The sequence below is a fragment of the Paracoccidioides brasiliensis genome, assembly GCF_000150735.1.
Source record: "Paracoccidioides brasiliensis Pb18 unplaced genomic scaffold supercont2.9, whole genome shotgun sequence".
In the NCBI taxonomy this organism is placed as follows: domain Eukaryota; kingdom Fungi; phylum Ascomycota; class Eurotiomycetes; order Onygenales; family Ajellomycetaceae; genus Paracoccidioides; species Paracoccidioides brasiliensis.
The window spans coordinates 205,345-230,788 of record NW_011371366.1 but is presented as its reverse complement, the minus strand read 5'-3'; the positions used below and the strand labels follow the sequence as shown (position 1 = coordinate 230,788).

At 44.9% G+C, this 25,444-nt stretch overlaps 9 protein-coding genes across 9 annotated transcripts; 5 read left to right on the top strand and 4 right to left on the bottom strand.

Annotated features, from left to right (window-relative positions):
• Positions 1-2,499: 2,499 nt before the first annotated feature.
• Positions 2,500-3,892, top strand: PADG_06601 (uncharacterized protein; the record flags this gene model as incomplete). The annotated part of the gene is made up of 4 exons (XM_010763723.1): positions 2,500-2,765; positions 2,838-2,939; positions 3,000-3,683; positions 3,760-3,892. The coding sequence occupies 4 exons, from the start codon at positions 2,500-2,502 to the stop codon at positions 3,890-3,892; spliced, it is 1,185 nt and encodes a 394-aa protein (XP_010762025.1).
• A 1,159-nt stretch (positions 3,893-5,051) lies between these two features.
• Positions 5,052-6,018, top strand: PADG_06600 (uncharacterized protein; the record flags this gene model as incomplete). Its single annotated transcript, XM_010763860.1, has 2 exons — positions 5,052-5,405; positions 5,485-6,018. 2 exons carry the CDS (start codon positions 5,052-5,054, stop codon positions 6,016-6,018), a joined length of 888 nt encoding a protein of 295 aa, XP_010762162.1.
• A 668-nt stretch (positions 6,019-6,686) lies between these two features.
• PADG_06599 (40S ribosomal protein S25) lies at positions 6,687-7,987 on the bottom strand (the record flags this gene model as incomplete). The annotated part of the gene is made up of 4 exons (XM_010763722.1): positions 6,687-6,712; positions 6,845-7,054; positions 7,238-7,295; positions 7,850-7,987. The coding sequence occupies 4 exons, from the start codon at positions 7,985-7,987 to the stop codon at positions 6,687-6,689; spliced, it is 432 nt and encodes a 143-aa protein (XP_010762024.1).
• A 1,479-nt stretch (positions 7,988-9,466) lies between these two features.
• PADG_06598 (uncharacterized protein) lies at positions 9,467-10,966 on the bottom strand (the record flags this gene model as incomplete). Its single annotated transcript, XM_010763721.1, has 2 exons — positions 9,467-10,084; positions 10,151-10,966. The coding sequence occupies 2 exons, from the start codon at positions 10,964-10,966 to the stop codon at positions 9,467-9,469; spliced, it is 1,434 nt and encodes a 477-aa protein (XP_010762023.1).
• A 506-nt stretch (positions 10,967-11,472) lies between these two features.
• On the bottom strand, positions 11,473-14,390 carry PADG_06597 (uncharacterized protein; the record flags this gene model as incomplete). Its single annotated transcript, XM_010763720.1, has 7 exons — positions 11,473-11,821; positions 11,926-12,656; positions 12,808-13,206; positions 13,287-13,516; positions 13,592-13,791; positions 13,852-13,879; positions 13,934-14,390. The coding sequence occupies 7 exons, from the start codon at positions 14,388-14,390 to the stop codon at positions 11,473-11,475; spliced, it is 2,394 nt and encodes a 797-aa protein (XP_010762022.1).
• Positions 14,391-15,217: 827 nt separating this feature from the next.
• PADG_06596 (uncharacterized protein) lies at positions 15,218-18,195 on the top strand (the record flags this gene model as incomplete). The annotated part of the gene is made up of 12 exons (XM_010763719.1): positions 15,218-15,245; positions 15,324-15,446; positions 15,515-15,639; positions 15,720-15,933; positions 16,116-16,269; positions 16,354-16,488; positions 16,659-16,758; positions 16,814-16,859; positions 16,912-17,335; positions 17,404-17,722; positions 17,807-17,893; positions 17,974-18,195. The coding sequence occupies 12 exons, from the start codon at positions 15,218-15,220 to the stop codon at positions 18,193-18,195; spliced, it is 1,977 nt and encodes a 658-aa protein (XP_010762021.1).
• A 526-nt stretch (positions 18,196-18,721) lies between these two features.
• Positions 18,722-21,279, top strand: PADG_06595 (molybdenum cofactor biosynthesis protein A; the record flags this gene model as incomplete). The annotated part of the gene is made up of 2 exons (XM_010763718.1): positions 18,722-20,051; positions 20,372-21,279. 2 exons carry the CDS (start codon positions 18,722-18,724, stop codon positions 21,277-21,279), a joined length of 2,238 nt encoding a protein of 745 aa, XP_010762020.1.
• A 261-nt stretch (positions 21,280-21,540) lies between these two features.
• Positions 21,541-23,865, bottom strand: PADG_06594 (mRNA-binding ribosome synthesis protein NOC2; the record flags this gene model as incomplete). Its single annotated transcript, XM_010763859.1, has 1 exon — positions 21,541-23,865. One exon carries the CDS (start codon positions 23,863-23,865, stop codon positions 21,541-21,543), a length of 2,325 nt encoding a protein of 774 aa, XP_010762161.1.
• Positions 23,866-24,158: 293 nt separating this feature from the next.
• Positions 24,159-25,119, top strand: PADG_06593 (ESCRT-I subunit protein VPS28; the record flags this gene model as incomplete). Its single annotated transcript, XM_010763717.1, has 3 exons — positions 24,159-24,266; positions 24,351-24,587; positions 24,727-25,119. 3 exons carry the CDS (start codon positions 24,159-24,161, stop codon positions 25,117-25,119), a joined length of 738 nt encoding a protein of 245 aa, XP_010762019.1.
• Positions 25,120-25,444: the final 325 nt, after the last annotated feature.

Below are 25,444 nucleotides of genomic sequence, written 5' to 3'. Positions count from 1 at the left end.
TGAACAAACTTAAATATAATATATTCCATTAAAATTTACTCCTCTTAATAATATTTATAAAATCTAAGTTACTTAGCTGAATAATCAATTAAATTTAAAATTTTATATTTAATTAATATTTATTAACTATAAAATAAAATTAAAAATTTTTAATAACTTTTTTTAAAATTATATAAATTAAAATTATTTTAAAATTATTTTATTAAATAAAATATTTTTTTAATTAAGTTAATTTTTAATTTTTAATTTTTTTTAAAATAATTAATATATATTTAACAACTTTATATATAATAAATTAAAGTTAAATAAAAAACTATATAGTCTTACTATAACTTATATGCTTGAAATCTAATTATTATTAAAAACTGAAGTAGTTAATTAGTTAGTTAAAATAAGTCTTTATTTATAATTAAAAGCTTAATTACTCTATATAGTTAATATTTTAGTTAAATGAGTAAATTCTTATTATATTATACTCTAAAATATGATTTACTTGCTTCTATGATTTACTCTTTATGAATTATATTAACAAGTTAAGAAAAACTTTAAAATGAGTTAAATTGAATAAACTACAAGTCAAAGAAGCAGGCTTTATAAAAATGTAATAAATGTAGAGAAAAGAATTATATAGTTAATTTAAAATTATTTATTAAAAAAAATTATATTATTAATATGTGTATTTCTTATTTACCATCATTATTTAATAAAATTTATTCAGATCTTAAAATTTAATGTTCGGGAGAAAATATGTTCTAATAACTAGCCAAATGAGCGGAATTACATTAACTGTTCAGGTGTTGCAAGCTTTCTAATCCTCACATTTGATTTTACTTGACATGGATGAATCTTCCAGCCCTTAAAATAAAAATATCTTCATCATCATTCAAATTCCATTTGGCATTTTACTAGTAGTTCAAAGTTACACACCACTCCCCACGGTCCTTCTAACCACCGTTCTTAAACCAAACCACTGTTAAATGTCGATCTTCCTATTGCAAAACCTTCTTCATCCATAACTTACAAAAGCTGTTCCACTCCAGAAGCACCCGTTCTTTTACCCCAATATCAGCTTCCATCCCAACACCCGACAAACCCATAGACCAGGCTTACAACATCTGCCCGGTCCTTCACTTCGTTTGACAAAAGTTTCCAGACTGGTTCCCGTTCCTACCCACCCAAGATACAGAGCCAATTGAGACCGTAACCGACCTCTTTCTGTGCTCTCTGGTTGCCCAATTATCGCCTGTGTACCCCCTCTGTCCCTACAGATCCCGGTTTTGGCTCCTCAGTCTTTCTCCTTTATAAGCCCTTGTTTCATTTGATTTTCAACTCCAAGGCTCTCTCTGGCCTAGCTGGATCCGGCGGTTTCTCCAGAGGCGTCGAGGAGTTGAGTCGAATTCGGTATGGAAGCTCTATTCTATTATTCTCACGATGCATCTCTATATCTTTCCGAGTCTATCTCACTCTCGCCCCCGCCTAAAGCCTCCTTCCCCTCTTTCTGCGTTACTTTGGGCTGACTGTAATAATGGTCCCTTTCCTTAATGCTGCTATTATTGTGATGATTACAGACAGACACATCCAGTTTCCCATAGAAAGACAAACCAGCCACAGATCCACGGAGCTGGATCTGGATCTTGGTGTCAGCACTGGCACAAATGGAGGTAAGACACTGCTTCGTCTTCTTCTTCTACTTCTTCTCTCACCCATGGCATCCACTGCGCTTGGCTGTCTTTTTCGCTTTCTACCTGTTGTCTGGTTGTCTTGGGTATACATATGCTCTCGGCTCCTGAAACCGGATGTGCTTAATTATTTGAATTGATGATACCCTTTGTGTATGTGTGCATGAGCGTAAATCTGCAGACCGAGTGGATTCTACTGTAAATAATTAATAACACCAAACTCCCCGGTCTTTTCCTGTCAATGCCGATATACTTTATCGGCTCCAAATATCCTTGCTGAAAGTTTTTCTCTCTCTTTTCTTGTTCTTTTATTTATTTATTTATTTATTTTCTATTATTTAGTTATTTTTTATATATTTCTTCTTCTTTGATGCCATTTTACCAACATCCCAGAGCAGTTTCTGTCGTGCGTTTCGTTTGTTATATTGCTGACACTCTCTCACCGCCTTCCACTTTTCGAGCATGGCTGGCTCTTTTCTGCCCCTAACAATTCCTCTGCTGCTCCTCTGTTATCATCAATAGCCATTTGAAATCTATATCCGTTGAGGTTATCAGTGAAGAGTGACGAGTGAGGGGGGATAGAAAATACTCTGAATCGGCTATCAAAATTACTTTTGCGCTGACCCTGAGGATTCATCATATTCATATGTGGTGGTGTCAGCAAGTGCTATTTTTACTCCCCCAGAACCAAAAGTGATTTTGAAAGCATAGCATCGCGAGCTATGATAGCATGTTTACTGGTTCCCCTTGATTCTACTACTTGCTACTGTCTTAATGGGTTCCCGCCGCAGTTAAAATCAGGAAGCATTCTGCAGTCGTCATGTCACATATTCCTCACTCCCATTACCCCCTTATTGCCCCAGGACAGGAGCGATTGGTCTATTCTGACAGCTCGATTTTGCATGGCAGCCCTCCTATTTTCAAAACCAGAGCACAGCTAAGCCTCGAGGAAAACCTACAGGGCTCGAGTCACTTCCATCCACCTCAGGCGCAGACGCAGGCGCAGTCGCTGCAGGCTAGGCCTGGACAGATTTCCAGCAACATTCGTGACACAAAGCCACGGCTGCTGCTAATGGGGCTGCGTCGGTGAGTGTGCTGCAGGATTCTCTAAATTTAGTTATGTGATATGATTATCTTGATACTAAATCACCGTATAAGGAGCGGCAAATCTTCTATATCGAGCGTTGTATTTCATAAAATGCCCGCAACGGAAACTCTATTTCTCGAATCGACCACTCGCATCCAAAAGGATTCGATACAGTCAGTTGTTTTCCATACTCTTTCATTGGTTGGTTAAGCCGTGGTTCCTAACCTTCACAGCTCTTTTATGGACTTCCAAGTCTGGGATTTCCCCGGCCAATTGGAATATCTGGAACCGTCGTTCGACCTAGAAGATATCTTCGGCAATCTAGGGGCTCTAGTCTGGGTCATCGATGCCCAAGACGACTATCTAGAAGCTGTTTCGCGCCTAAATCGAACCATCCTCCTCGTCCAACAATACTATCCTCACATTAACATCGAAGTATTCATCCACAAGGTGGACGGTCTGTCCGAAGAATACCGCTCTGACACCTTCCAAGATATCGTCCAACTCATCTCAGATGAGCTTAGCGATGCGGGCTACGAGAATGCGCCAGTACACTACTACCTCACGTCAATATACGACTACTCCGTTTTCGAAGCCTTCAGCAAAGTGATTCAGAAACTCATCCCGCAACTCTCTACCCTTGAAAACCTCATCAATATTCTCTCCAACAATTCTGGCATGGAGAAGACGTACTTGTTTGACGTGTTGAGCAAGATTTACATCGCATCGGACACCAGGCCTGTCGACATGGCCTGCTACGAAATGTGCTCGGACTACATCGATGTCATCGTCGATGTGAGCGAGCTCTATTCGTGGGAGCATCCGGATCGCAAGCCTAAGGGTCCTCAGATCTCAGAGGCGGAAAGTCATGTGATCTTGCACGATAAGAGCATGATACATCTTATGGAGATGAACAAGTACGTATCTGATATTTTATATTTTAAAAAGGGGGGGGGGGGGGGGAAGCAATGCTAATTGTGCTTCCCGTGCTAGATACCTATGTCTCGTCTCTGTGATCAAAAATGCAGATGCAAAGGAGAAAAGAGGCCTGATTGACATGAACTGTCGGACTTTCCAGACTGCGTTGAATGAAGTGTTTTCTAGAAATTGGGAGAATGAGTCATGAGATATTATCGACTCCCCCCTGGAAGACAGACGAATGAAGAATATTTCTAGAGAATGAATACAAAAAGCACCATGGGCAAACCGAACTTTTCTTACAGCATTTGTTATTCTCCTGAGAAATAAAGGCATCTTTTTAAAGGTGGTTACAATCGTTGACTCTCTTCCGTCTGAGCTCCGCTGCTATACCTATTATCTCTTTTCCTTCCCTTCTCTACGGGCTTTCTTTACGTATATACGGGCAGCAACGGTGTTCGTCTGTACATTTCGTACAATACGCTGTTATGATTCTTATTATGGTTCAGGTTTTTGTTGAGTTACGAATTTGTTCTCAACACATCAGAGGGAACCTCAAATTTGTACTATACACATATTTAACTGTCTACCAATATTAGATACAAGATACGAGGTTGGATAGTATGTAGCCATGCAAAGGTGTCCATATCAGTAACCCGTTGTCTGCGTGCTGGATTTATACCCACTGACACATATCCCTGTACAAATCTGGCTGCCAAAAGGTCCCTATCCATTCATCTCCTATGTATTATCGTAAACAGCACATTAACCGGGAAATAATAAACCTTCCCGTTCACCGCCGCTCAAGACCCGCCGTGTCTGGAATTGGAACCCCATTGCTCTCCATCCTTTTGCGGCGAGCGAAACGAAGGCAAATGAGCATGTATGGGGGTCGTCCGTGATCGCTCATGGATTAAGTGGGGAGGGCCAACCAACAATAGAATAGGTAGATAGGTAGAGTACATGAGTGTAGGGGGAAGAAACGATATTTTAACACTAGATGAGAACACTTATTGCTTTTTTGCATTCGTTCTGATCTGGATTGATTCAAACGAATGTTGCGTTTTACACTGCAAAAGTATGGATATCAAGATCGATCTTGATAACTAGTTATTCAGTTTGGGATGACCGCTCGATGACGAAACTAAGTTGTAGTTATAACTAACGTTAACCAGCTTCAGCTTCTCTGCTGCAAAAGTTTGTTCTTTTCGTATGACTACAACGCTGCAGACACGGCAACACCTCTGCTGCCAATATATCAGGCTAAATCTGTAAAACATAGCGTATTTACAAGTTGATGTCATAATCCGGAGCTTTACGAATTGCTACAAACGAAGACACAGCATCGCTCGAGAAGATCGGACGCAATGCCCACGCTCCGGCAACGTCCTGGAAAAGCTGCCCCCCAATCAAAAAGGAGGAATTCGGGTGCAGGAGATGATGCTCACGATTCCTTTTCTGGCTCGTCGGGGAAGGGAAAAAACGCCTCTTCCAGCTCAGATGGCGGGATGGAAGTGGCAGAAGCAGTAGTGGTCGAGGTGGTCAACCCAAACAGAGAAGAATCCGACAGAATGCGAGCCATCTCCATCCTGGACATCTTCCGTCTCATTTTCTTGCTCCTACTCACCTCCTCCGCGCTATCTTACTTCATTACCTCCGATTCATTTTTCTGGGGTTATAGACCCTGGTTTACGCGCTGGCCTGTCGTGAAGCGTTATATCGTATGGAAACCCAAGATATGCACACTCCCTTTCTTCCAATTTTGCTTCCTTTAGTAAATTTACGATTTGTTCAAAACAGCTCGGCCCTATAAACCTCACCCCAGCCCAACTAGCCCTGTACAATGGCTCTGATCCCGCCCTTCCTATCTACGTCGCCATAAACGGCACAATCTTCGACGTCTCCGCGAACCCACGCATCTACGGTGCGGGTGGCGGCTACAACTCCCTTGCCGGGGTCGACGCGACCCGTGCCTTCGCCACGGGTTGCTTCAAGGAGGACCGCACCCCGGACCTTCGTGGCGTGGAGCTGATGTTCGTCCCCATCGATGACGACGATGGGAATCCGGCCGAGCAGGCGATGAGTGGCGCTGAGAAGAAGATTCGGCGCGAGAAGGAGTTGAGGGCTGCGCGGGAGATGGTGAGGAAGCAGGTGGCGCATTGGAAGGAGTTTTTTGAGAATCATAAGGATTATTTTGAGGTGGGGAGGGTGCTGGGAGGTCCTGGGGTGGAGGGGAAGGGGTTGGAAATGAGGGAGTTGTGCGAGCAGGCGCAGAAGATGAGACCCAAGCGGTCAGTTCTGAATGAGAACGCAGCTGGAGGAGATGGCTCGTGATTGATTGAGGGTGCGTGGTGTGATGGAACAGATTCATTTTATTTGTTATATATGTACTTCGGTAACTACTGTATCCTGATGGCGTTGGGGATGTATTAAGTTAGGGCTTCGGTCATTCAGAGGACTCCTGTCCTACGAACAAAAACGGGCTATAAAGCAAAAGCCTCATTCTCATCGTTGAATGAGGCCATTTTTCTACTTCATGTTTATTAGGTATTTGAGCACATGTCTGTTTAACAGTTGTCATATTTAATCCTTGTCGCAATAGGAGGTAAACCTCCTTGCTGTAGAAATTTGGAGGGAAAGTGCATGTAGACGCCGCGCATGAAAATCAATCCGACTGGAATTGCTGATGGGTTAACAAGGGCACCTCTTCTAAAGTTATGCAACTTCAATTTTGCTCACAGAGGTATGAAAGCAGGAAAACACATGCTTCTTAACCACAATAGAGGGTTCGACCAGTTAGGCCTTTGGTTTTGGATTCTTGCTTCCACCGTGTAGCTATTTTGTTCGATATTTATATCCATACACTCATGACAAAACTATGGAAGGGAAAAAAAGGGAGAGAACACAGGAAACTCGAGAACAGGAAATCAATAAGACCGCTTTGACAAGCACAAAACCCGGGGAAGAAAAAGACGAAAACGGAGAACGGTTCGGAAATCCATCTACTCTGCAGCGGTAACAGCGCGGGCTAGATTGCAACACACGGATTTGTTAGAACTTAATTGCGGAAAATAAAGAACGCAATGTGCGATCGTCTCTCTTTCCCATCAAGTCAACCGAAAAAGGCAGAATCAACACAAAAGTACAGAATTCCACGTACTGTAAATGTTCATCTTCGAGTGTCCGACGACCTTCTTAATCTGTCCCTTCTCCTCCAGGTCGCTGAGGGCCTTCCGTGCCAAGCTGCCGTTGATCTTCAGCCTATCAACGAGCGTGGCGACAGTGATGAGACGGTAGGACTGCACATCCTTGTAGAGCTTCTCGGAAGTGGCCTTATCGAGAACAACGGCGTGGTTGGCCTTGTCCTTGACTGTTTGGTGGAAATGATACTGTGTTAGCCAATCATTCTATCGTTTCACGGCAGTGAACATCAATGTTCAATTTTATGCCGAAATAAACATCCCCAAGCAAAGAAGAAATGTCTGATCCATATCCTCTCTCCCCGACTTCGACATTGACTTCCTCCTGTTGGAGATTCTCAGGGTTTTCGTACCTTTGCCCTTGGACCACTTCTTCTTCTGCTTCTTGCCGCCGGAGGATGCTGCGGGTGCCTATGAACGCCGTAAATAACCTATCAGCATAATGATCTCCCACAGTACCCTCTACCAAATCACTTCATTCATCGGTCGTTAGGAAGCTCGGGGGAAAACTGTTCACTAACCATGGTGGGTGGAGTGTGCGGTGGTTGTCGCCGACGAGGTGTTCAACAGCAATCGAAAAGAAGTTTGATGTCGCTGAGACAGCCCAAAAGGTGCGAAAATGGCGAGTGGACTATGACTAAGCTGACATTAGCCCTAAACCCTCGTTTGGCCTATTTGAGCTAGTGTTGTAGTCACGTGTATTCAAATCTCGCTTTACTAAAGCGACAGTTTGTCTTCCAACTGCTAAACTCCAATGCCTGAACTTCCCGAGTGTCAAATCTTCCAAGTGCTGACTCTCTTATAGCGAAAAGAGAGAGGGACAGATGCGTCTATCCGTCCGGTGGGATGGCGGTCTGGTAGTTACTGGCTACAGGAGATGAGAGCGAGCTGGGATTCTGTGTGTTGTGTTGCAGTTTCTGGGAGTCGCTCAAAGGCGGACAGGAGGATAGGAATCAAAGACCAACATCCAGCTCCATATCATTGACTTCTGGGGAGACTAATAGCCGATCATTCCTTTCACACATCATTTCTTCACTTCCGTTACCTGAGCGGTAGCTGACACCATGTCGTGACCCATTTTGAAGCTCAAGTTTTCCAGACATGAAGTTTAGAGTAGATTCGAAAGTGTTTGGCACTGATTTTCCTTCTGCTGTGTCGAACCTGCACCCCGAGCAGGGTGTCACACATATTATGTGTTTTGCTGTCGACGCCGAATCTCCAGGCCCTGAGAGAGATATTACATGTTGCTGTCAAAACATAGATGGAGTTCGGATTCCGTGATGGGTGGGGCCACAGTGCACTCAGCCTTTTAACGTACCAGCACCGAGCGACGGGCACTCCTACAGGAGATTCTGGAACGAGAAGGAGATGCGTATTTCGAGCCTTATGAGGAAGGCGAATGTAAGAAGCATCAGATAAATTACTGGCATATCAAATCAGAGAGTCCAGAGCCAGGATATGTGCTAGGAATGCGGATTCTGTAGCTGTTCCCAGGCAAAGGAAGGGTGCTTCGATAAGGTCACAACGAGCGTGGTAAGACGGACCGACCGATCGACTACAATCGCACATTTTTGGAGAAGTAGAATCAAAGCGAGCCTCAAATCAATGTACGGCAAGACCACCTAGAAGAAGTATCGACGGCAACATCCGACCAACAATACGAGTGTGGAGAACCCCGACATTGATGGGGTTGGGGGCCCTTCCGCACAACGACCATATCACCTGGCAGATGCGAAATCCTGCAACGATTCAGCGGAACTGGTTATCTCTTCATCAAGAATCTCTAAGACCAGGAAAGTGTCCAACAGGCAATCCGCTGCTTCGCACATGAACAACGCAGGATTGTCGACAGAACCGTTTTGTGCAAGTCGGCCACAAAGACAGCATTAAACCCAAGCCAATGTTTCCTCGCGAAAAAGCACACGGATATTGAAACAACCACAGATTTTGTCCCGGTTAGGCATCATGGTATACGTTCCCAACACATCTTAAATAAGCTTTGTACTTTATATACTCAGATTCGATTTCTAGAATTGCTACATGGGTCGTAGCTATAGTTTTACAGCAGTTTTCAAAGAGGGATTTCACTTATTGACTGTCGTTTTATGGATAACGACAATACAAAGACTTTTATGAAAAATCAAAATTCCGGGCGTCAATCGCAGTTCTGGCTGCGCTTTTGGAGTTTTTCTACGCAGTAAAATCAACCTGTATATGTAATTATGTGCAAATATTCTGGGAATAGAAACCATTGGCAAGACTGAAGACATTTGGATAGTCATAATGCATTGGGAACACATTGTCTCATTCCTTGACATAAGCATAACGTCTAGATGTTCCGCAGGCAGGGATTATAGGTGTGTGTATGTAAAAAGCTAGGCATGCGCGGTATTCCACATCGAAAATTCATATCAACCATGTGCATACCGTGGTAATTGCGGAATACAGGCAACCTGATGGCGTCCCCTGTCAGACGGGAATCGGACAAGTTAATTCCTAGAACAGACGATTTTGCACGACAGGAGCCCAATCAAGTCCATTAGATCAGCAGAACGAAGGATCAAAACCGAAGAACGCGCACATTATGTAGTGGGAAAGTCATCCATGCTCAAGGCGGGATGGTCGCCTTCGATATTTAGAACTTGAGTAAAGCTTGACTCTGTGCCACTTCCGGTTATATAACCAAAAGTGTACCCACTCTGCCACCCAAACCACACTAAACCACTCCCGTTGCTGTCAGCTTTGACCCAAGAGGCGGAGCACTTCCCCGCATTTGCAAGGGGTATTCGGGAGATTCTCGGACGACGGTTGCATATCCATTGGTGCGCAGTGGGTATATCACCGTCGTTAACGGTCATAAGGAGCTCGGGAAACTTGGGATTCCAGAGTAGTTGTCGAATACTGGATTTCTGGATCAATGCGCCAATGAGCGTAGGAGTTTGGCCTTTCATTGACCACATCCAGACAATATGTGGAAGCCCTTGGTCGATTGTTACCATCATGTCCCCAGTTGGGTTGAAGACGATAGAGGAAACGGCGCGTGTTCCACCAGTGATGTTGTAGGTGTATGGGAAAAAGGGGGACTTTGGAGCTAAGATATATTCAGTCCCATTGATTATCGAGGTGCGTTGTTCAGCGTATATGTCACGACCTATTGACCCAAAAGACATAGGGTCTTCAAGAACCGATTGTAAAACAAACTGGTTATGACGTTAGTTTTTCTTTATATATTGTTGTCGTACAGGGAAATGGAGAAGAAAACATACTGTTTTGCAGTTGATCAGGGTGACCGTCCCGTCGTGTTTTCCAATCGCCATAAGTCGCGAATCCGGACTCCACTCTATCATCTTTACTCCTAGACTGTCGTCATTGGCTACCTCACTATAAGTTCTATAATGTTGCCCTCCCGCAGTGTAAACAGCAACTTTGGGCACCGTGCTCGCTGAATCCCAGACAGCCAGCCACGCGCCATCCGGACTCCATTTTAAGCCTTGAGCATCTATCGTATTAAGAGTTACTGCAGCAATGACCTCATAAGTTCCAGGCTCATGGACAGTCAGAGTATCATTGGCATCAAGCTTTACAAGCAGTGCCAAGTGGCCCGTGACAGGGCGGAAACCATAACCGGTCACATTCGCAAACTTGGGGGATTTGATCACCCTTTGACCGCCAGTCGACAAAGAGAATATCGTAAGGTGGACGTTGAATTCAGAAAAGGCGATTACTTCATCATGTGAAAATGCAAAATCGACAAGGGTAAAGTTGAACGCATCGCCTGCTTCTATTTCAGCGGACCAGCTCTCGTCATGCAAGTCCCAAACGGAAATATGATTTCCACTCGCACAGAGAATGCGCTGACTATCTGGCGTGAATGCATCGGGCTCAGCGATCACAGGTCCAGGTGGTTTTGACCACCGGAGCGCCCTGACGCAACCCGCAACACTGTCATTTAGAGTGATAGTCCGAATGATACTCTGACTTTCAAGAGCAAGAATAATGGACAGCTTGTTGCCATCAAGGGAGCACACATATCTGCAATACTCAGACGGAATAACAGAAGTGCTGTCTTGTTCGTATATCATTAGCCTGGGTGTCTTGTAGGGCGTTGTTGGAGGAACGGCTAGCGAGCAATACTTAAGTTTTTTAGACTTTTGGTGGACATTGCCAGTTCAATGGGACCCGAGAACGATTATCACAATATTTACCTATTCCAGTTAGTCCTTTAAAGCGGTACTGAGTAATTTTGTAATTGTATCATATATGCTCGCCATTTTTAATTCTTGTCATTGCTGCACGCTCTTTTAGCTAGTTACTCCGATTGCACAACATCCTCCACTAACAAGCAAACTAAACCGCTTTTAATGTGATGACTAAGCTGGTTATCGTCGTATCCAATCCATTCATAGATATAGGTAGTTAGCGATACCGCACATTTCTTGCAAACCATGTAGTTAATTAAACTAAACACTGGCCACTTTGTCCAGCAGCTTTAGCAGGATCCACATAAAACCCTGTCCTGCTGGCTCAAACCCTACCCTCAACACTTCTCTCTGTTCAATATTTGGCAGGCATCGTATAAATAGAACCATCAATCCTGCGAGAGGTCCATGATCGATTTAGCCTCTTGCTTCATACACTTAAGCTGTGCACAAGATAACTTCCCAAATTTGAGGATATCAAAAAGGTCAACAATGTCCACTAGATCCACACATTCTATAGTCCACACCAGCAGGTTCCTTAATTTGGTGTTATCCGACTGATGAAGAATTTGTAGAGCCTGATCTATCTTTTCCCAGGTCCCTACTTCAGTAGCCCACATTTGCTCCGGCTGAATGGTATCATGAGGTTCCAGAACGCTGTTCAGTTCCTGTAGGATCTTTTCCAGGCCGCGTACGGACGGGACACTGTCACTTTGGGATACCCAAAGCTCGAGAACACTGCAAGTAGCATCAAAGCAGTCTCTCTCCCCCCCCCCCCCCCCCCCTCCGTATTTCAGAGAGAGAGCCGCTTTGAAACTTCGCTCAATTTAGGTAGCTCATACCCCCATAGCAACTCAAGTTCTTCCACCAACTTGGTTCTACAATGTAAGCACTCCCCAGTTGTGGGATTAGCTTCTTGATTTGAAACATCCCAAAAATCGTCTTTGCGATCTTCACAGCACGACTGCGCGTTCTTGTTTTCAGAGACTTCTCTGGGTGACCCCTTCCATTCTTCATACTCTTCCCACTTGAGTGGTCTGCTGCACGATGATATAATCTCCGTTCCGGGTACACTACTTCTAGTGTGACATTTATCAACTCCGGTGTCTTCGTCAAGCCTCCAGCAATTCACGTCACCAGGTTTAAATGTCTCCCTACCTTGGCAGACAGAATCATCCGAAACGGAACCCCACATTGCCCACGAGGGTTTGGCTGAGTCCATGCGGGAAGAGCCATTCATCTGCGATGTCCTTGACGGTGGTCTAGAGAAGTTAAACCCCTGGAATTGTCCGAATGCCTTGCAGTCTTCTGCTTGGTCTGCGTCTTGTTTTCCTTCAGCCACCTCTAGAATGATTAAACCACCAGTTAGGGGCTCCTCTTCGTTCTCGGTGGCTCTATTTCCTGTACCATGGTCATCGATGCCTTGAGTTAAATTCAAAGATTTAATCCAGTTATCTATCCTCTTCAGTGTCAAATCTGTTTCCGCCATGTAACCATGCTCTACCTCTTTTCTAATTTCCGTATCTATCACGGGACCAAGATGTGACGATCTTAGCACGCCATTTTGTTGCTTCTGTGTGGATAATTAATTATTCTGATCATTAATTAACCTTTGGCATTCTAACAATAATTTTGTGTTCTTTCGAGGAACGTATGTCTTGTTTTCAGTTGTTCGATTTTATCGTGCTATCGTCTTTGCCTTTGGGAATCGTCTTATGGAAAACCGCTTTAGATGGGTGATCCTGGGAGGCTTGTTGGAGGGCTGAAGGTGGTTGAATACCAGGTTTCGATCTGGAACTATTCTTTATGGTCGAACGTGGTGGAAGCTTTGGACGGGTGGGGTTTGCTGAGAAAACAAATGGACTATTGGAGTTTTTAATATTTTTGTCAAAGATAAATTGTTTTGGTGGACCTAGTGGATGAAATATCATGGGTAACGCTCGCTGGGTGGCTTTGCCGTCAGGCGAAGCCAAACGTTTGTTTAGCCGGATTTGACTGATACAGCCAGATATCTGCGGTTTCCATACTCTTGACGCCCAAAATATCATATTCTGGACGATACGACAAGTAGCCATTACTCCCCACTCTAGACATAGGCTGCTTGACCAGATACACGCCATTTTCTGATGAATAGTGTGCAGTTAAAGCCTGATTAGTAACAATAATATATATAACAAACATACGATCGGGAGGCACTTCTTACATGATCAACGGGAACATCATGCTCTATTTCAGAATAAGCCAACCAAACTTTGATCTCCGCTCCAATGCATGTAAAAACAACAACTGGGGGAACAAAATCATATCTGCCAGTGGACCTTTTAGAGGGATCTTCATACATCCTCAGGGCGGCCAACGCCGCATTTGCCGTTTGGCAGTAGGTAAATTGTTTCAGATATTGACGTGAAACTTCAAAGGGATGGAGCTCAACTACTGCCCAAGGAAAGCAGAGGAGTTAATTTCGAGACACAGGAGTTTTCTGGTCCTGTGTCCATTTGTGAAGCCCACCAAAGGGAGAAGAGATTAAACCGGCAGAACGAAGCTCTCCAAGCGATTGAAGTGAGAAATTGGTTACAAGCTCAGTTGATTGAAGGGCAGAGGGAATATCCTGATAAATTGTATATCCATAGGTAAAATCTGGTTTCGGAAGTTTCGCCAGGCGATTGTCGACACGATTTTCAGTATCATCACATAAAATGTTCTTTTGCCTGGTTAGAAGAAAAGAGTTAATTCTGTTTTATGGAAGAGCTAGGGCTGGAGGGAGTTACCTACAGAGAAAATTGGTCAAGAAGATCCCTACTTCTGATGGTTAGATGCCTGAAATAAACACCTTCGTCAAAGAGAACATACCAGTGCCGTTCCGCAAGTGGGTTAAGATCCTCATAACATCTGAATACCTTCTGCAGAAGGAATTGCCATTCGATATCTGTAGCGCACTTTTCGCCCCATGTTGAATCTTCTTTGCTACGTCCACACCGTGTTTCATTTGCAGCTGCAAATCCTCGGCCAACACAGATGGAGTGTCGAAATCATTAATATATGCAGACTCCGGGGGTCTAAAACTGTTGTTATCGTTCCTATCCCGATCTGATGCCAAATATGTCTGTGCCACTTGCTCAAATCGATTTCTATTCTGGTCAGTCACCAAGGCACTAAAGTCCAAGACGATTTGGCTGAATGACGCAACATGTGTTGGAAAGGTAGAACCAGCATGTCCACCATCGCCATGGGTAAGAACGAATTCGTCGTAAGTAATTCCATTGCTTTCAAGATGGTCTTTGTTGATACTGGGTTGACCAGCTGGCATCTTGAGAAGCTTTGCAACGCTGTTGCCGAACGTGAAAATGAATCGTGTGTCCAGATGCCTTCATAAATGTAAAGAGAGAAATAGGACCTGGAACCGCCTTAAAGGTGCGAGCTCTAACGATTCGAGGTGTTTGACTCAAAACACCTTCCAGCCGGTCGCAATGAGCAGGGAGAAGAAGTCCCATGTTCAAACGGCAACCCTCAATGAGCTAAGGCTGTACAAAGTTTCAAACTTAGATCTTGGAAGATTTCATCATTTTCATTGGATGCACAACGCGGGATGGTGGCGGCTATACTACCTCCGCCGTTTTTCATGCAAGGTTCATGGTTCAGCTCATGGTGTGGGCATTGGGTAATGACTGTGAGGCTTCTAATAGTGCCCAAGTTGTGAACTCAGATGGGCACAGTACCGCTAACTGCCTGAAAGTGAACCTTTTGGAATGTGATGCTCAATCAAAGAGCATAGACAGAAATCAGTGGCTGATTAACTGACTGTCTGCCAAAGGGGTGTTCCACCACAGCCCAAAAGGATGAACTGAATGCCAAGTTTCTGCAATTTAAATTCTGGGATCCAATTCAAAACATCACTGGTTAAAAAGCTCATTATAACAATGATTTGAACATTTGAATTCCAATCGAACATCGCAATTTGGGAATAGGCATAATCAACACTCCATCCTTCTGAGGACCCGGAAAATTAGAATATGTAGATCGGGATGCCAACCCGGAGCATTGGTGTGGGAACAGTTATGATTGGGAAGATATCTCGTCTAACTATATTTCGTCTCACATTTTTCCAAGTTATTTGATCCGTGGAAATCCATTTCCATGGATGCAAGTCGGGATTCCCGAATTGGTGTATGTTTAGAATTTTAGCCTACATTCATGTACAACTTATTTTTTGGGGTGGCGGCGGTTCACACTTAACTACCAGATTTCAAGAGAAACGAAACGCTGGGCATCGAAAGAGTCATCACTGATAATAGAATCAAAAACAAGCGAGGTGTTGGCATCGCATCCCCACTGCCATCACGGTTCATATTGTACCGCGTAAACCGTGATCAAGATGAATGAAATACAAACCTGTCAGTTGCTGGATAAACCTTTGCTTTAAAACTTCCTCAGCTCAATACCTGATATCGACTGGCATTCAACATGGCTTAAATGCTGCGTCTCCGAAAACTTCCTCTATCATTACCACCTGCAAACAGACCAGGTTTCATGTGCGGGATGATAAAGATGCAAGAGAGGTAATACTTTTCTACTTCACACAGGTCTTCTCATGATTTATCTGATTTATGCATATAGTTTAATTAATTACCCATCACAGATCGATATAGAAGACCTGAATATAACCATCGTCCCAATTGATCCCAACCCCTCAACTGCATCTGTGTCAGATGCGACAAAAAGCAAACCAGCCAAATCTCGTACTAAATCGAAAACCAAAAATGACGGAATTGAAATTCTGTCCATTGCAGACCTACATCTCAATGCAAGTGTTCACTCTGGGTTCGTGGGAAGGAACAGGACGGGAACGTCTAGTTAGTTGAGAACCTTTTTTTTTTTAAAAAAAAAAAAAAAAAATCGTCCTTTGTCCTCGATCCCTCCATGTTACAGTGTTATACTGCATATGTTTTGTTAAATGAATCAACTGGGTGGGTCTGTGCCGCTGAAGGGTTGGTTGACTGACTCGTTTGGCTTTATGTTGCTTCGTTCTATCAAGCGATTTTGCGTGCATTTGTTGAAAAACTTATTCCTGGTATCCATGATAATTTGCGAGTATCTATTCTCCAACACATTGAGGATGGGCCGGTCTCATCTGGCAAGCTTTGCAATGACAAAATCCCGGAAAAGTCTGGTGGGAATACGATCTTAAAGTAAGTTATGAGGTGGGATGGATTGAGAAAGGAGATTGATCAGGGATATGTCACAATTACTTCATTATATTAATCCTACCGCAGACTGATTGAGCCTAAACACTCTGTGTTTCTTCTCAACATGAAAGTGCTCTCGCATGCTTTAGAAGAGACGGAGGATCCCTGGGGACCCAGGAGAGCAACCCGACAGCTTCGCCATGAGGAGCTGGAACGAGAGTTGTTTCTCGTACAAAAGAATTCTAGCTTGAGTAGCGGATGCAAGCAAGGAAGTATCTGAAAATAGTTGAAAGGAGGGTTTCGGAATCTGTGAAGCTGTGAGAAGTTTATTCGATATGCTATTAGGTTCTAGGTTCGAGATGGAGAAAGGATGAGAACTAATAAAGACCTAGGCATGAGAAGAGCAAAGACGAAGGTAGTCCTTCTGAGTTTCAGGAGGAGACGCAAGGAGCAGTGGATCTCCTGAATGAATTGCGATGCCAATACGAAGCGGTATGCCGGTCACAAAGTTGTTAACACAACCATGTTAACCCTTATTTATTCATAGATGAAAATTATCGACATTGAGGCAGAAGCGCGAAGGGTGCTCCTAGGTCTTGGGTTCGAATAATCTTTTTTCGAACAACCTTTTTGAGTCACTCTCAGGCGGCTGGCGCATGCGTTGCATGTTCGCTGGAATCCTGATCCAGAAAACAGAAATCATGATTCTCGATAAGCCTACCTATTTTCTAAACCTATTGGGCGTCGTTTGGCTCGAGAATTGTTTTTCTCATTTGCGAAAGGTGGGCAATGACAGGATCATGCTATTTGTATTCCATGACAGAGTCTTCCTGAACAATGTCTGTGAGGAAACAGTCATATTGAAGGAAAAGACGTTGTCATACTTCAAGGGCAACCTTTCGGCGTACGAAGAGAATTTGGGTGCCCAGAAGCTCTTCTGGGGTCGGATGAAAGAAGCGCAGGATCACCAAATTGCGCACATGGAAGCATGGATACGAGACAATATAAAAATGGGCAGGAAAACTGGTGATGATGGCAAACTCCGCATGGCTAAATCTCGTCAGAACAAGTAGATGAGAGAATAGGTGTGCAGGTGAGCGCTAAGGAATGGAATTGACCTTGTAACCCAAATTGGAGACCGAGTCGGGATAATGAGTCTCAATGGGAGTGGGAAAACAAACTTTGGTACGGGTCCTTGTTAGGCTCAATGCAGCCGTCGCAGGGTACTGTGTCACGACATCCTAGAGCAACCGTCGGTTACTACTCTCAACATTCCGTGGACGAACTCAAGGCAGTTGGCCAATCTGAACCTGGTGAAACGGGGCTTTCACTGATATCCCGGGATGCTAACAGGAAACTTGTGGAGGGTGAAGTTCATAGTTTGCTGAGTTTATTAGGTCTACAAGGCAGGACAGCATCAGATGTCCCCATTCCACAGTTATCAGGAGGCCAATTGGTCAGTATAGAATTCGTTGGTATTAGATCCATGCTCATGCAAGCAGAAATTGCTGCTAACATCTCTGGTGTATTGTGTCTATAGGTTCATCTGGCGGTGGCCAGGATTGTGTGGAATCTGCCACACTTTTTAGTCCTGGACGAAATCACAACCCATCTTCAGTTCCATACTGTGCTGCGCTGGCAGAAAATCTTCTCATCTTTCAGCGGTGTGATACTCATCATTTCTCATGATCGCTACCTAGTTAAGAGGTGTTGTTGAGGGGTAAACGAAATCTCACTCAATCTGGCCACGCGGTGACGGCGGATACGACCGTGGAACTGGATGAAGACAAATCCAGGCGGCGGGCTGTGTATGTGTTAAAGCGAGGCAAATTGGATGTCCAGGAGAACGGCGTGGAACAGTTTGAAAAGAGTCTGCAGAAGCAGGTAGTGAAGATGATGCCTGGGGATTTTATAGAGGTTGCTTCTTAGATTAACAGGACCCTCTCTATTGAATGATTCTTGATATTCTTCTCCGTAATTTCGCTCCAGAATCAATTTTTAGCTTTCCCACTCTTGATGTGAATGCGGAGTAGTTAGGTAGAGGAGGCCTATCACTAACTAGTGCTTTGCCGAAATCAATCAAGATGGTTGTTTTGTTCCAATGGCCCAACAACAAACTGTATTAAGGTGAGACACGTGATTAGGATAGCCGCAGCCCCCAACCGACAAGGAGCCTTACTAATTAGCTTGGGTGGAACCCTTCAAAATTATAGTTAGGGCCGATTGACTTAACTAGTTAGTTATAACTAGTTATAACTAACTTCCCAACCCACAGCGGGCGGCGGCATCCACCCACATCCAGCACGACCGGCAGCAAACTGTTGCATTGACGCTCCAAGATTCTTCCATCATGAACCTGCTAGACTTAGCATAGCAAGATATGCCCTCGACTCATATAATGGCCGAGCTACTTCATAGACGCTCTTTTCCCGCCCTGCTTTCCCCCTCAGCCGAGATGCGGGGTGTCCTCTCGGCTCCCCGCGGCCTCTCCCACTCTCGACGGCGGCGACATTACCAGAGTACTTCGGCATCTTGCAGTATTGCAAACAGTGGCAGTCAAACAGTGTCTACGTTGACACCTCCATCTTCAATACCCTTACCATCGCAGCCGCCATATATTTCCCCTTCATCATTTCCCGTATCCCCCTCTCCACGGCTGTCCGCTCTAAAGAAGGCAAAACCATTCTCCGACTTTTTGACCGATACCTTCAACCGCCAGCATGACTACCTTCGCATTAGCATTACGGAGCGCTGCAACTTACGGTGCCTTTACTGCATGCCGGAGGAAGGAGTTCCCCTCTCGCCACCGGCTCACCTCCTCACTACTCCCGAAATTGTATATCTGTCCTCCCTTTTTGTTTCTCAAGGTGTCACTAAAATACGCCTGACAGGAGGCGAGCCAACTGTCCGAAAAGATATTGTTTCCATACTGCAGCAGATAGGGAACCTACGGCGGGATGGTTTGCGGGAGTTGTGCTTAACCACCAATGGTATTTCACTACATCGCAAACTAGATAGCATGGTAGAAGCCGGATTGACTGGTGTCAACCTGAGTTTGGATACGTTAGACCCGTTCCAATTCCAAATCATGACCCGCCGGAAGGGATTTGAAGCCGTCATGAAAGGCATCGACCGTATCCTGGAAGTGAATAGACTTGGTGCTGGGATAAAGCTGAAAATCAACACTGTGGTTATGCGCGGATTAAACGATCGAGAACTTCTCTCCTTTGTTGAGTTGGGGCGAGTAAAACCGATCGAGGTCAGGTTCATCGAGTATATGCCGTTCGATGGGAATAAATGGAGTCAAGGGAAAATGCTACCCTACAAGGAGATGCTCGCCATCATTCGGGAGAAATATCCCAACTTGGAGAAAGTCGCAGACCACAAAAACGATACGAGCAAGACATACCGTGTGCCTGGATTTGAAGGGCGTGTCGGATTCATTACGAGCATGACTCACAACTTCTGCGGGACTTGTAACCGCCTGCGCATTACCAGTGATGGGAACCTGAAAGTATGCTTATTTGGAAATACTGAAGTTTCGCTACGAGACATGATACGAAAGGAGAACAACGGGGAACCGATCGATGACAAAGCGATGGAATCACTCGGTCTGTTGGAGTCCGCTCGAAGGGCTCGTCGAACTGAACAAGAAGGAGCATTTGTCAACCAGCGAGAACTGGACCTGCTTGATATCATAGGTATGGCCGTCAAGCGGAAGAAGGCGAAACATGCTGGCATGGGAGAATTGAAGCATATGAAAAATAGGCCCATGATTCTGATTGGTGGGTAGGATTTTGATATATATATATATATATATATGGCCATTTGAGAAAGATCTTTTTGGTGATGTTTGGCGTTCTTGGGGGTATCGTTTTTGGATCATTTTGGATTCCTTCCTTTTTCCTATTTGGAACAAGACTGTCATAGAAGACGTATGATGGAATTTGCATAGGTTGGCTCAATGTTTTTGGTTTCTTTGAATACCATACCCGTGTTGTTCTTATGATACAATGGAGAGCTTATCATTTGCACATTTTGTATTCCTTGCTTGGGCATATCTCATCTGTAATCACTCAGCGGTGCTAATAAGGGGTTTCACCAGATGAACCTGCTATTCCCTTCGATAATCATATGCCAAACATCCCAAGAATGGTACACATAGGGAAGCTATTGGCGCGTTCTCCCTGGTCTACAATCCCTACGCATTTCCTCCCCACCGCTTCGCCTTCTAGGGCCCCTTTCCGTCTATATTCGACTCAACGACCCTTGGAACCAAGCAATCTACGAACTACACCCAATCCGTCTTCAAAAGCTCCACCAACCTCAATCCCAGATCTACCCACAGCCTCGGACCCGTCCCTCCCGCACCTCACTCCATCTCAAACGGTCCACATGACCTCCATCTCTCACAAGGCGGAAACTACCCGCGTCGCCACGGCAGTGTGCCGTGTCACCTTTTCCAATCCAAAGCCCTACTCCCTTCTCACAACGGCGGACGGGTATACGAAGAAAGGCGACGTGCTGTCCGTCGCGCGGATCGCGGGGATTATGGCTGCCAAGCAAACGGCGGATATCATCCCGCTGGCTCATCCGGGTCTTGGCATAACGGGCATCGAAGTTGATATCCAAGCCTGCGTGCCTGAGAATGTGATATCTTCCGCGAAACCAGAGCGTAATAATTCCGTTGTTAATGACGGGTCACCATCAACAGTTACAACGACTGAGGATTTAGTTAAGTCCTCCTCCCACCCCTATGGTAGTATCCTGATTACCGCGACGGTGTCATGCCATGGACGTACTGGGGTCGAGATGGAAGCGATGACGGGAGTGATGGGTGCGGCACTGACTGTGTATGATATGTGCAAGGCGGTGGACAAGGGGATGGTGGTGGGTGAGGCGAGAGTGGTGAGGAAGCGGGGCGGCAAGAGTGGGGATTGGGAGTTGGGGGTTAAGGTGGAGGATGGAGGGGAGGGGGAGAGGCAGGAGCGAAAGAAGGTATTGGAAAGTTAGGATTGCTATGTGGATGACAATTTAGATACCGTTGTGTACACTAAGTTAACCGTGCGTTGTGAGAGGCACTGCACATAGGATGACTTCACCCTTACATCAACCAATCTTCATTTAAAAATGCCGTTGAGAATATCCTCAAAACTTAAATACAAAATGTTTCAACCTTTTCACAAACAAGTCAGTGAATGCCCAATCAAAATTTATGTACCATATGTTGATACACGGAACGCACACTGATTATCCCGCCTATTCTTTACCAGATTAATCCTTCATATCCTCATCATTTTCATCCTCCTCACTTCTCACAGAATCAGCATCCTCCATCTCCACATCACCACCTGCCGCCCGTTTCTTCCGATCCTCCAATCGACTCCGCTCAACCAACTTGATCTGCTCGTCCTTCTGTTTCCTCTGCGTTTTCACGAATGCTCCCAACGGCGTAGTTTCCCACTCCACATCCTTTAGGAACCTTTCAACCTCTGCTCGATCCCTTGGAGAGAATGTCACTTTGGACCGCTGCTCCTCGATCCAGCGACTATTCGCCTCAAGCTTCTGCACAAGCAAAACGACCATTTGATTGACCTTCGTATTCTTGTTTCCCGACGTGCGAGAAGATACCTCCTTCAACCAGCGCTTGAGCATGACAATTACGGGCAGCGACAGTTCCGGGAACGCGATATTTTTGGTCCATAGAATGAAAAATTCCGAGAAAAGTTCTGCAACTTCAAAGCCCACGCCGTCTTGGTAAACGCGGGTTCGTAGGTACGATTTTGGAGCACGGATACTCGTGGCAAAATCGAGAGGGCGGAGGGTGCTGGATTTAGGTGGTTTTTTCATTTCGGCGGAATTGAGGACCTCCAAAAGTGCGGCTGCGAGGGGGATGTAGGTTCCTGTTGCAAGGGAGATGCGGAGGAGTAATCGAGTAAGTTGGAAGCGGAGTGGGAAGTATTGCGCTGTTGGGATTAGGCGCATCGCACCTAGGGTGATCTGGACGACGGGGTAGATAAGCGGTCGTAGAGGGGATGCCTTCCCGGCGGTGGCTTCCGCCACTGAATCGCAGTGAGACGATAAAACTCTCGACCAAAAGTCCAAAGAATGGACGTACTGCCAGTTGTATATGGTCTTGTAGGAGTCATTTGATGGACGAGTGATGCTGCTTCGTAGATGCACCGCTAGTTGTCTGATAAAGCCAAAGCCCGCTGTATAGGAGACATTCTGGTCGATTCCCCAAATCTCAGCTGCAGAGTTTTTGATAAGATTTACGCCAGCGAGCGTGTGCGCGGTGGTATTTCTACTACCCTTAACCACTCCCTCATAGGTTGCCTTTAGAACTGAAGATTGGATTCCGGAATCTCCAATTACCATCAGGCGGCGGACGATGAGAAACGCTGTGATCCGGGTAGCTTCAGTGCTGGCTGAATCGGACCAGATGCCAATAACAGTCTTGAGAATGACTTTTAAGAGTTTTCTAAAGGGAAGAAGATATGGAAGCATAGGCTCAATTGATGCCAACGTCAACTTCAAGGCGGCTGCGTCGGACAGGTTTGTAAGAAGTTGATGAACGGAAGATGCGTGCGACTTGATGAGGGGAGTCAACGTTTTAAATTTATTGGACTCTAGAGAGACTCTGACTTTCCCACTCGTAGTCTCTTTTATGGGTAGATGGTGATTTAAAACTTTAGGGACATATTCCAAGGAAGTGAGAAGAACCTGGTGGTAAACACTTGCATCTGAAATGGTGTATTTCCGGTCCTTTGAATCTTCCTCGTTCATGTAGGCGGCTGATCTGAAAGCTAAGACTGCCTGTCGCGTTGCTCTTAACGAATGCTGCTCCGTCATTGATTTTTGCCATTTTTTAACCATTAACAAAGTAATCGTATCGTTCGCATCGTCATCTTGGTTTGCTTTGGACGCCTTAGCTTTATTTTTTTTCTTCACAGGGTGGGCTTCTTCTTCTTCTTTTTCTTCTTCTTCTTTTTCACCACCACTAAGTGCATCGATCTCAGCAAGATCCCCATGGTCTCCAAACTCCAGTAGCTCCGCATCATTCTCCTTCAGATATATATAGAATTCAGGGTCTTTATCCTTTAGGGCTTCTAGCTGTTCAATATGTGCGTCTAAATCGCCAATGTTACTCCCTGCGGAGGTTGCATCGCTCTGTGGCCCGTCATTTTCTTCGTTATCGATCTGTGTTGAGAATTCCTGATGGTCTTCTCTTCCCTCTACCTCAGCTGCCCGCTTCCTCTTCCCAATCTTCGGGGGAACGTCCTTTTTAGAGGGCTTATTTTTCTTTTTAGGAGCAGCATCGGGTATATCAAATCCACCAGCAAAGAAGTCATCCACGTTCATCTCAGCAAATGCATTCTTCTGCTCGTCTGCAGCAGATTTCCGACCAACAATACCATTCTGCTGGGCCTGCTCATCCTGCTCACTTTCTGCTCGGCCATGTATTCGTTTGGACTGTTGTTTCTTTTCCTTCAGACGGTGTCGTTGCTTGACCTTGGCGAATTCCTTGCGGTGCTCGATTGTGTCCTTGAGATGCTTCTTCTCGAACTTTTTAGTGGCCTTTTTCGCAGAGCCTGCCATGGTTGGTAGACTGAACTTTCAGTTTGTAAGCCAACCAATGCGAACATATATATGGCATATGCATACATACATATATTTCCTTGTTGTTGTTGGTAGCTGTTGTCGTTTCTTTTCTTCACCGAAAATTCATTTTTTTTTTCTTTTTGCGGCTGAAAAACAAAGCTTCAAGCAGGTGCTTACTTAATCCATTTCCTTCCTACAGGCTTTTTTTTTCTCTCTGCAAAAGAGCAGCCATCTAAAGAACTTAAGGAATGAACAATGGCAAACAAGCAGCTGTTTATTTAAACTGCGAGATGAATCAACAGCAAACACAGGAACAGCAACGCCCACTATCCTATGCGCCCACCCCTTACAGTTATACCCCAAATACGGCGCTGTCTGCTTCAATTAACCTGGATGAGGTACGCGCTTAGGTTCTTGGGTTCTGTTCGATGCGCATTTTATTATTCTTGCCGCGCTGACAAGAAGTTAACTATTGACTCCAGGAAGTCAAGCTATCCTCTACCTCCGCTGAGAGGGACCTCTACGAATCCTTAGCGGAGATATACAGCATCATCCTAACACTGGACTGGTTGGAGAAGGCTTATATCAAAGATGCGATTACGGAATCTGAATATACGGAAACATGTTCGCGGTTATTGAAGCAGTACAAATCTAGCTTGAGTGATGAGACTGTTGCTAGAGAGTTCGTTGATTTGGATACATTTAAGCAGAAATGGGGGGTATGTGAATCTATTTCCCTGTTTATTTCTGTTTATCCTGTTGAAGTTTATAGTTCGGCTCCCCCCCCCCCAAAAACACACCCACACTCACAACCCTACGACTGCAGATAACAGGAGCTAAAACTAATTGCTTTTGCAGCTAGAATGCCCCAGGGCGACAGAGAGACTCAGGATTGGACTTCCGGTTACCGTCGAGCAACCCTCACACAACGCTGCATCTGGCACCAACAACGCAAACGCGGGCGCATCTGGTAGCCTGATCCTAGCAGCCACAGAGAACTTCATCACATTCCTCGATGCTCTGAAACTGAACATGGTGTCCAAGGATGCCCTCCATCCACTGCTGTCTGAAATTATACAGTCTGTCAACAAAGTAACCGATCAGGACTTTGAAAATAGAGGGAAAATAATTCAGTGGCTCATTGCTCTCAACCAGATGAGGGCGACGGAGGAGCTCACTGAGGACCAGGCTAGAGAACTGGCCTTTGAAATCGAACAGGCCTACCAGGGCTTTAAAGATACGCTGAATTGAAACCGCCCACCCACACTTTGCGGGCAGGTAATGTTATCTTTATAACAATCATCATCGGGTTGCGCATGATTTGTGGTTAACTCCAGAATTTGGTTTACTGCATATATACCACATTATTAACCAGTTATGTGGCATGAAACCCCTGAGTGGTTATTGTTTGCTTCTTTTTCATAGGTTCCTGTTTCCGCCTACGCACGTACCAAATCTCCATTTTTTCTTTTCTTTTCTTTTCCGTTTTACTTCTGCATTAGATTAAGCACTTGAACATCCAACACATATTTTGCCACATTACGATACTTTGTAAATTACGACATTATTTAACGCT